Source organism: Dreissena polymorpha, chromosome 8 (assembly GCF_020536995.1).
Source record: "Dreissena polymorpha isolate Duluth1 chromosome 8, UMN_Dpol_1.0, whole genome shotgun sequence".
Taxonomy (NCBI): Eukaryota; Metazoa; Mollusca; class Bivalvia; order Myida; family Dreissenidae; genus Dreissena; species Dreissena polymorpha.
This window is the reverse complement of record NC_068362.1, coordinates 24,849,927-24,861,952: the sequence shown is the minus strand read 5'-3', so window position 1 is coordinate 24,861,952 and position 12,026 is coordinate 24,849,927. Positions and strand designations below refer to the sequence as shown.

The 12,026-nt window shown below is 32.0% G+C and overlaps 1 protein-coding gene across 1 annotated transcript in view; it reads left to right on the top strand.

The window, feature by feature from the left end:
• Positions 1-3,619, top strand: part of LOC127840808 (uncharacterized) — a 251,389-nt gene extending 247,770 nt beyond the window's left edge. The window contains exons 12-13 of the mRNA XM_052369227.1: positions 1,208-1,291; positions 1,445-3,619. Of these exons, the coding sequence (XP_052225187.1) occupies positions 1,208-1,265 (58 nt within the window). The 3' untranslated portion in view covers positions 1,266-1,291; positions 1,445-3,619. The remainder of the gene's footprint in view (positions 1-1,207; positions 1,292-1,444) is intronic.
• Positions 3,620-12,026: the final 8,407 nt, after the last annotated feature.

The window sequence follows — 12,026 nt, the reverse complement described above, 5'->3', positions numbered from 1 at the left end:
ACAGGTTTTTTTTTAAATCTGATTTTTGGGGAAAGACCTTGTCATTTTTGAGGAAAAAAATGCGCGAAACGTCTAATATTTGGGGGAAATAATGAAAGTCTTAAATAATCAATTTAACATATTTGACTGTTTTCAAACAAATTCAAGGAAAGAGATGATTTAATTATACAATATTTTTCTACACTGGATCAAGTTAACTTATATAATTAGATCAATTTGTTGTTTCAATTTTCATTTTTTTACCAATGGGCCATTAATAGGTTGATATTACTCAATTCTCGGTACTCAATTATTTTAAATACTGAATTCTGCCAAATTCTTATCTGTTGCTCGGCAAATTTTAGAAATCTGTTTTTCTTTTAAACAAACATGTTAACTATCTCATCGTAGTCTTGTTCAGTGATTTCCTTTAAAAAAATTATAAATACTCAGTTTTAATACCTTTGTCAGTTTATTTGTTCCGATTCAAATTCAGGGCCCTATTCTCAATGCAAAAAGTATATATTGGGACCTAAAAATTCCCAATAAAAGGTTTTAAAAAAATAACTTTTAGAAGGGAAAAATACGTCTATGGCCTTCTCAACGAAGAAAAAAACTTGCGATGGCAATTATCAGACCATAGTCTACGAACTCCTGTAGCAGTTGCTTCCATTCACTGCACGTATCAAAATACATGTTACATCAACCATCGATAGGTGAAGCATTCATGATCACAATGGGGGACTGATCGGGGATGTGTGTACAAGGCGATAAGAAAACATTGCCTAGAGGCTTATCTCGATTGGCGAGCGTTAATCCCCTTGTTTATCAGGGACAATAAAACATAGCTGCTCTTTTGTTTTGAGGGAAAGTATACTGTGGGCCCTTGCACGAGAGAAAAAATTGCAGTGGGCCGATTATTAAAAAAAAATCATAGTTCGACAGCCAGCTGGGGGGGGGGGCCCGGGCCCCTGGGCCCATGGCCTGGGTACGGGCCTGATGCAGATAATTGTGTTTTGGGATATCAAACATTATAGACGGGATTAATAAGAAATAACTATGATAGAAAATGCGGCTGTTATTATTTAGAACTGCGGATCTTTCCAAACATAAGGAATACAACATGTGTTTGAAAACTGTTTTTTTTTCAAAAGTCAATCTTATGCATAATTGAAAAGTTTTGCTCTTATTAATCTCAGCAAACTGATGTTACCTGTTTTGTTACCAGTGTCCTAGCCAGTACATATGATGATGTTGCGAATGCATCGAGAAGCGCACACATATAACATACGTTGCGCTATATAGAACATAGGTATGCTATTTTTTACGAGTAAATTATTATTTAAATATTGGATATATTGCAAATCACAATGTGTTGAATTATCGATTAAGTGGTCATGTTAACCTAATTTACTCTGTTGAAGGTATTTGTATAAAAAAGTGTGTTACAATCGTACTGTTTCAGGAAACGGTTGTTTTCGTCTTGAGAAGTTCGCGAAAACGAAAGACTTAACCAATGTTGTGTAAATTGTACTTTTATTCTTATGATTCAACGTAAGTGGATACCCGTTTTATTGTTTACAATGATGTTACCATAAGTATGACGATGCTTACCATCATCGCGCAGTCTACACTGTATTCCACGTATTCTCTTAATTCGTTTCGTAAACTGTTTTATCTTATGTATGGTGGTTTCCTGAGGCAGGTATTATTGAAAGCTTCATTTATTCGTTAAAGACTAGACACAGTGATCAGTATGTATCTGAGTTGAGAGTTAATGTTGATTCATCAACTTCATTACTATTTTATAAAAAAACTAAAACCTCTTTTTGAAATATCTGTGCATTTAGATGTCATTGACATTACATTCATAGAAACATGATTGCTGAAATACGTCTATCGTCACATAATTTGTTAATGGAATTTGGTAGACATGATAAAATTATCAGAAATTTTAAAAATGTGTATTTCATGTTGTCTGAACGATTTAGAAGACGAATATAACTTTATACTTAAATGTCCATTTTATTTAAAAAAAAGATCCAAATACATGTCGAAACACTTCTCAATAAGACCAATCATGCATACATGTTTGAAACGTTTAAATTGCATTTATAAATGGACCCTTATGAACTTAGCAATTTACTGTATTACATTTTTTTAATAAAAGAGATTATTGTACCTTTCTTTAATGTAACGCTTATTATTGAAATTAATGAACCGTTTATATGAAATGAATGTACTGTGTCTTTGCCTGTTAACACTGATTTCTGTTTACAAGTGCAGTTTATTATTTAAAAAATATGATTTTGTGTGCCTTTTTTCCACTGATTTTTGTTAATATATGGTTTATATTCTCAATTCACTGTGTATATAAACATACAATACCCTCACGCATAATGCATCATTATCCTTAATACTTTTTTAAGCATGTATGAATGTATTATAATATTAATCACGAAGAGCTGTAAAATGCTTAAGTGAATAAAATATGTGTTCTGTTAATATATATTCATATTATTTCTTTGTTTAAATCATTGACAATGAATACTAAATGCAAATTTAACTACTGGTTATTGATATTTGCTTAATAGTATTTACATTATTCGAACATAATTAATAAAAGATGTTAATTTCATTATCTTTTTAAAAAGTATCATGCATAAATTTTGATTAATCTACCGCAGATATAATAGAACTTGTATGGACATGCAAATGAAGTTGTGGCATACCGCTGCAATTGACATTCTGTGATGGCTGCAATAGCACCAAAATAGATTATGAAATAATGCATACATTGTGTTTGTTTGTTTCTATGTTTATTTCTGGATTTGAAGTTAATATATTTAATCTCGTTTAATTGATAGAATTCAACTCTCATTCGAATGCATGTTACTCTTTAAATGCAGATTAAAATAGCAAATTAAATCAGTTATTTTGAAATCAATTTGCTGAATGAATTAAGGTTTGCGTCATATGAATTTATGTTTTAACACTTTTGATACATAACTATCGAATAAATTGTCCACCCGTGCATATTGTACCTATTATTGCATAACAAAGACGATAATGTGATATACTTCAGGTTAATTTGGAAAATACATCGCACACAATTCATATGTTCTTGAAGGTTAAGTTCATTTGGGGCAAATGCGTAACTTCGCAAATAGCGTATGAAAATCTCAATTTCATTCTGTCAACGAATTGTGAGCAAGGCATATGTGCCTCGCTTTGTTATAATGTATTATTCCATAACTTTCAAATGTTATTATTGTTTTATTGTTCATTTGCAATGGATATTGATCACCAAACGATTAATGCATCATGTTTAATTAACTATTTGCAATATGCACTTGAAAAAGAGCAAATAAGCACACAACTGGACGTCTTTAGATAAAGAGATACGTTAGAGATTGTAGTGTGATGTTTCAATTAGCACATTTTTTACATCTTTGTTTTGTCATTTTTCTTTACTTTATTGTGCCTTTTCATCGCATACAATTGGATAACAGAATTTCTGTTGTAAATAAATCAGGGACACAAATGTGTTCGAAGAAACACAAGAAACAATTAAGATAATATGTCTTCTCTAGGCAATTTGTTAACATATTTAAATACAATCATATCACTTCATAATTTATTTCGGAAAATAAAACTTCCACAAATAGCTTTTTGTTTGTTATGACAGTTTGGTCACTAAAGAACGATCCCGAATGTTCAAGTACTTCATACTTTTACAGCAATACATGCAGTTTAACCTTCGTTGTATTGTTTCCTTTGTCATAAGCCTGGATATTAAGCGCATATAGCACCATAATTAATGTAATACATTATTTTGTTTGTCAGGACCTGAAATTTTGGTGCCCGTAACGTCATTATTATCGTAATACATCGTATCCTATTTGTCATATTTCCACTTTGGATTCTTTCGTTTTATTTTCCATCCACTATTCGAATATTATTAATTCATGAAATGCGAAGAAAGAGTAGATAATACCAGTGAAAGATAACCTGATCAGTTAGCTCTGGGTTTTCGCCAAGTTGTCTCGGACATTTTTTGAATAATAGAAATAATAGCGTTTTAATTGTAAAATTTGACCTGATCAACAACCGGAAAATGTATGGCGTTCGTTTCTTTTCAACAGAAACATAGTAGTTATTTATTTACCACGAGTTATTTTTTAAATTTATCATTAATGCAACATTAATACATCCGTATATGTATGCCATGTGTAACATTTATAGTTATCTTTTTTATTATATAACTCAAGAATCTGGCGTCTTTAACGTAACATTTGTTGTTAAAAAAGTATTTGAAGGATATGAACGTTTGATAGCATCTGATAATTTTATTGATGCCAAGATACATTTTACATCTGCACTACTGAACAAAAGATTCTACAACATGAAACTCCGTAAAACATTTGTTTAACTGTTGTAATCGCCTTGTAACGATTTATTAAATGCATGGTCACTTCTCTTCCGTCATTACAAAAGAAGTGATGGTGATTCATTCGTATTTTTCTTGGGCGTACAATGTAACATTTTGATCTCTCTAATACTTACATGTATTAAAATACATGTTTAAACATACTCGGAGTGTTGATTATTGTCTGTAGCTAGCTTCATTCATAATCAGTCGAAAGACTTGCCGTATCTAAAAGATGTATTATTCAATATTGTAATATAATTATATACTTTCATATTCAAAATAAAAATGCATAATTATTCACATTTAATTATACTATTTATCCTTTATCGTTCTGAAGTCGAACTGTTTTTTTTTTAATAATACAATTGTACACTAAGTATGTGCCTTTACGAATTGTTATCCCGTTTGATAAATAAAAGCAAGAGATCAATGGTAAGATTTTATTTTTTCCAGGAATGGATTACGTGGCCTGGTAAAGTGTACCAATGCAAACCTGTACTTCTTTAGAATACTAGAAAAGCCATTCTTTAGATACGCAAGTATTGTGCAATATAGTAGATTGGCGCAATACATGGGTATAAGCAACAAAAGAACGTATCATTACATCATTTCTTGACACAAATTCTGCATACCATTAATCCCATTTTCACCGTCAGAAGTACATGATTTAATTCTCAACTCTTACGCAAGCATCACATTTTATTGATATGTTTTCCGTCATTTAAGAAACAGAAATGCACCTCGTTTCTTAAACCCCACAAAATGTCCTCAAACATAGTTCTGGTCAATGTTGACGTTATAATTAACTATGTCTAGGAATTTCGCATTTGTTACGATAAAGATGAAATTTATTTTGTTGTTCAAAATTGGAAATAATTTTAAAAACAAAATATACTGAATTTAAAAACACTTTTTGTTAAATTAACTGCATTAAACGCACCCTAAAGTACGCTTAACCCAGAAATATTGTCTACCTTAATACTTAATCACACCTGCGCGATGAAGTTTACCCGGCAGATTGTGAAAACGATATCCCAAATATACAAGCAAGTTTTGAAACCGTAGATTGTGCAGCTTATCAAGTGTTATTTGATGTTAGACGAGCATTTGTTATAGAATCGGATGCCCATGTGTGTCATCTTTTAGGTACGTGACTTACTAATATTAAATCGAATTATATTAAAAGATAACATGCTTAATATTGTGTGCGAACATTAAATGCATGCAAGACGTAAATATATCGATTAGACTTAGGAATAAACCAAATGTTGACACGCTAACTCTTTTAAAGATATATTATTATGATATATAATGTATAATTGCTAAACGCACTTGTTTAGATGTAATTATAGCTCAGACTGATTAGAAAAAGAAGACTTTTAACAAAATTACAATTATCAACATCATCGCCGTATCTTTAAATAAAATGTATTTTAAGGGCTCTGCTCCACATGACTTTTTTAATCTATTTAATATGGAAAACAGCAGAAATATTGTTTGTACCGTAGTGTATGTAATTGAAGATTATAGTTTATAAATAAATAATATGGATTATCTTTAAAAACAAACACTGTTCAATTGGCTGTTAAATATTCAGAACATTTTAGGTTAATTTCGCCCGGCACTGTTTGGAACGCACTCAAAGGTCCAAAAAAAGGCAAACCCAATACAAATTACACGAAGCTGCATTTGTGATATTGAACGCAAAACACCAAAATAACGACTTAAACACCGATCGATCTATATATTGTCCTTGATTATATCTGAAGCACTTACAAAGTGGCCTGGATTTTTTTTGCAGTTGACGTGCGTTCTAAATGTGTGTGCAACACTGCTTTATTTTGCATGATGTTCTAAATATAAATAAGTTACATATCCTCATGGTCATAACATGATTTTATTGGTCCGTGATGATTCTTGTAGCTGTGCCAGTATAAAGTCGAATGTGTGTTCATTTTTGGACTCTTGAACATGTAGAGTGCTAAAGTGTTTATCATTGTTTTATTAACGTATTTATTTCATTCAATTATAGTGGTCTGTATGAACGGAGTGAATGCCAAACATTAAAACAAGGGACAAAATTGTCAACAGGTTTTCAATTTGAAAAAAATGTGTGATAAAGGGAAACAATTCAAAATGTGCATTATTACTAATTGTTCCTATCTCCCTCCCCCCCCTTGTGTCAAATTCAATCTATTTAAGTCGTGGCGACCTTGATTTCAATTTTTTTTTAAGTCTGAAAAAGGGAGACAATTCAAAATGTGCATTGTTACTGATTGTTTCTAGTTACATCTATTGTGTCAAATTCCATCTATTTTTAGTCGTGGCGACCTTGAAGATATTGAAGTAATTCTTTCGCATGGCACACCGACGAATTATTGTGAACATATGTACCGAGTAATTTTAAAATCTCACAATGAATGACATAGTAACGGCCCGGACAAGATCATTTATGGCCATTTTTTACCTTTGAACTCAAAGTGTGACATTGACGTTGCATAAATCGACGTAATTCTTTCGCATTTCACACCGTCCAATGATGGTTAACGAATTGGAAAAATGATTTTAAAATCTCACAATGAACGACGTATTTATGGTCCGAACAAGCTTCTTTTCCCGCCCGCCGACATTCACCAATCTAATAACCAGTTTTGTCCTTCGGAAAACCTGGTTAATAAGATTTGTTTGTAGTATCTTAAGGTTCATGTAGAGGCTTCATTTTGAAAAATGTGGGACCCCAAGCATTGAACTCAAATTTGACTAAAGGAAGAGTGCCACATTGAAAATGTATACATATATGCTTTAGAGGATGTATTTCCTTCAAACTGTTACCAATTTTGTACATCAACGTATCATATCATCCACAAAATCAATCAAAATACAAAGCGATTTTAACACTAAAATATACATTATTTTCAAAAATCTGAATCATGTTTATTTTACGTATTTCGGCGGAAAATTATATAACTAGTGAATAATATCGACATTGACGAGGGCAAGTTACGCTTAAATAGTAAAAAAAGTTTACATATCTAGAAATATCAAAACTCGAACACATGTCATTTCATCACCATGGGGCAGCCATTTGTAAATTCATAAAATAGAAAGAAACATGCTAAAAACTCACTCATCGCCTAATTGACATTCCAAACGGTTGACGATGACAAATGCATTGGACTGTAATCTTTCCGTTGATGTTTGCAAACTGCACGATCAGACCTTATAAACACTCAAAAGAATAACTATGTAAGAAGCATTTCACCAATGTTTACAATTGTTGTCGAATCACCATACTTATATTATTGCGCATAAAATAGTACGCTTACAGACTGACAGAAAGATCGATACGTAACTCCGTTAAATTCATCACGGTATACTATTCTATTGATAATATATAATAACACATCGCTTTAACAATCTAAAAGGAGAAATAATTCTTTTAAACAAAGTTTTTAATAACGAAAGTGAAAACAACGGAAGTTAGATGGATATTCTGTGAGATGCACTTCGGCTCCAGAAAAAAACAATACAAATAAACTAAAAAAGACGTGTGTGGGACAATTTTCAGCTGGAAAATATTTGAAATAGGGTAAGTGATGATATCTCTACGTGGTCATTTCTGTTATTGAGTGCCATCTCTTGCTGATTATTGTTAATAGCTGTTTTACTAGTTGCGTACCAACTGTCAAAATAAGTTTGTGTTTTCTCAGGTATGTGTATACACATACCCGGTTTTCTCACCACTGCACGTGGTTTCGACCGCTTTGTTTTGCACGTTTTTCTACGGAGCACAGCGAGGGCCACGCTTTCAAAATGGGTAGAAGGAATCGAAATATAAAATCAATCGGCTTGCCAATTTCTTTATATTCCTTTACAATTTTATATGTCGTCTGCAATCTATTTCAATTTGAGATGGTTTAAATTTGCAATTTGGTTGAGAGGTAAATAACAAAATTGTTAAGCCTTTGAAAAAGAATTGTGACTTTTATTATCCACCATACCTTGATTTTTAAAAAGTAGTTACGTTTTAGTTATTTTTAGAACTATGTTTAGGAAATTTATCCAAAATAGGCAGTTGAATAAAAACTCATTTGTTGTTTTATGACAATAATTTTCTGTGAAATGTTGCTAACTTGACCTTGTATATGTATATAGCTTTGTATTTATTCAACTTAAGGTAGTGCATATCCTTCCTAACTTTAGATTAAGATTTTGTAAATTAGTGTAAAAATGTATTGGTTTTAAACCAAAATATGAATAAAGCACACAAATATTGAATGTCAAAAATGTGTTTATGTTATTCTATCCGTCTTTAGCTTTAAAATGATATATAGTTTGACCATATTGTACCACATTGAATGAAGAAAAAACAAAACGAATTTTTAATGAATTTTATCCCCCCATGAACCTTAAAATGATTACTATTTTAGTTGAATACACATTCGTTTCAGAGATAATAGTAAAATGCAAAGTTTGTAGGAGATAATTAATTTGCAATAGGCACTAATTTATATGCTATTTGTACTGTCTTAATCGGTTAAAAGAGTAACTTCTCAATGCGTTTTCTTGTATCTTTATTTTTCCAGTGAAAACAGTGACGACGCAGCGTCCAGTGAAATGGCTACGTGAAAACGTTGAAAATGATGAAAACGATTGACTGAAATAAACAAAACAATCTTTCAGTCCTAGAAATTCTCAATAATGCAATACATGTACCACGTACATGTTCAAGTATATTAGATATGTGACAATGTAATTAATAAAGGAAAAACAATATTTGTTTGGTTTTAATTTCAATCTGTTGCTGCTTACTAAATAATCACAAAGTTCCTTGAATAAGTTGCCTTTTGTATAAGGGAGGCAAATACCGCAAGCATTGTCACATTTCCAAACATCGATTATCTATCTTGATTAAAGTCAACCATATATATTTTTCTTTCAATAATCCAATGTGGTGACTATTCACTAGAATCGTTTCAAAGAGACGACTCTAGAAAGTGACACAACATGTGACTCTTTGTATTAAAGAAAGCATAAAATATACAATGTAAAGAAATCATTATATGTAGCAAATGATAAAACAAGGGCTTTGCACATTTTCTTACCAATGTAAAATTATACATATTTGCATATAAAACAGCTTTAAAATGCGTTTTAAATCAACAATTCCAACTACCGTTAATTAGCACTTATTTATACCTAAATTCGCATGTTTTCCCTAAGAACAATTTGCCACTGAACAAAGGGAGATAAGCCAATATCTTTCATTATCGAATTTCTACTATTAAACGTAAAACAGTAATTTAGCTACTTAAATTTGTAAAGAATTCTATGTATATGTTTATCAAATTTGTATTATACCATCTGTACGCAATGACAAGCGTCTATTAAATGAAATGGACTAAACGATCATTGTTCGTACACGTGTAGGCCATGCTTTAGCAAAACAATCACACAATATACTATTTTACCATGCGAATCAGATGCTGACAGCCTTTATAATGTAAGCGAATCAATTTACGGGTACGTAATGCACTCTAAGAATACTTACAGAATTTGATTAGCTCTTTTAAGACAGCACAGGACGGTAAAAACATTGATTGCATTTCTAGAAAAAATGTCGATTCTTTCCATTGTTATTGGTACTCTATTTGTTAACCGGGAACCATATTTCTGCTGGTGCCGCTTCCAATCAGATTCCAAGACATATTCGCGGGATGCAATCGCCACTTGTACCTTCGTACCTATTACAGGCGCGCCAGGTAATTACAGGCGCTTACACTATTGTTTACCTATTTTATTACAGACACACAAAATGGCAGATTTTAACGATTTATTAGCTAACAACGGATATGGCAATTGGATGAAATGCTCCTTAGCACAAAATAGTGTTCGCATCATTCTAAGAAGCGTGGTGGAATCAGAGATGGATGCTTTTCAGAAGGACATACCGCAAAGTATTCAGTATTCAAAGAGGCTAGCATCAAGCACAACCTGCAATCAATGTCAAACTCATAATCTTCTTCCATGTCCCACTCAAAAACTGTGTCATTTACACCACAAAATATGTTCATTCAACAATGGACCAAGCCTTCAACGTCGACCATGCCCTACACAAGGTCTCTGTGATTATAATTGATGCACATCGTTTTCGGGGATCGTCCTGGAAAAACACGGACTCTACAAAATGGTGTACCTTTGCATGGACGATTGCAAAGTGTTTTATGCAGACAGATGGTTATACTAAAGCAACCTCAGCTGCTGAAACGGATTTTAATGGTTTAATAATTTTTATAATAAACTGCGTGAGATGTCAACGTCATTTCAAAGTAGATTTATCGAAGCGTAGTAATACTTGCACGAAGGCATATACATTATTTTTGCTGCATGTAAATACGGAGGTCATTTTTTTAAAGAACTTAACACACAATGACCTATTTCCGTATAATATATAAATCGTTATAATCTTGTGTATATATATATATATATATATATATATATATATATATATATATATATATATATACTCGGTTTAATCAAAACTAATTTTATTTCTTAACGACCAAAATAAAATTTATCAGAAGATCTTTCGATTTTAACATAAATAATTCTTTGTTCCGGTATTATACATGTGCATGAAATTTCTCTCTGTTGTTCCTAGTGGTGCTAACAGATTCCCAAGCATACGATATACATCTGCACCACCGTATTATGCAATAAGCATGGTGCAACAAAACGTTATCAAATATTATGTCGTTTTTTTAGGTCAGGGATAATTGCAGAGGGTTAAAGCATATCCCTTGAGTATGATCGATGATGAAATGAACAATTTCATAGAAACGCTCATCTACATTCTGAATGACCCAGTATTTATGCATATTCATCAGACATCTAGTGAGCAGATTCGTAAGTTGGTAAAGGTTATCAGTAAGATGGTGATATCTAGGTATTACACAATTCGACGGTCAAATGGTTTATCGTAATGTTTTTCAGCTGGAAAGCCACGAAAATGTGTTTGCTTTCTACACGGCTGTCGGGTCAGAAATAGGTCGGCGGGAAAGTGGTAGCGGTATCGTAAAGGTTTTTCCTCGGACACTATCGCTGTACCCCTTCGACCTAAAAAAACATGTTATATGATTTGATCAAAAATATTTGAACCAAAGTCTATAATCCAAGGGACCTAAAGGCCATTGGAAGGGGCTTAAGTGCATAGGCCGTGTTGGGAGTACTGTACTACGGCTTTTAATAAATGTGTCAAGTGTTCATAAAATCGGTCACTGTTTTTTATTGTAAACATGGAATATAAAAGTAATATGAGAGCAAAGCATATTGAATGAGTGAGCGAATAATTTTTACGAAAAGCCAAAATGTTCAAAACTCTTGCCATGATCGCTCTATTTCTTTTGTGTTTTGTTTCAATGGTAGATGGAGTTGTTTATTTAATATATATGTTAAACGTATATGTTAAACACGCATCGATAATTTATTTATAACATGCGCCAATACTCTTATTGAATGTCAATTGATATTAAACTGTTCAAGAAACACATTTCATCGATTTTAACCAGATCTCACTTAAGTGTAATTACTATTTCAATAACTATATTTTGATCTT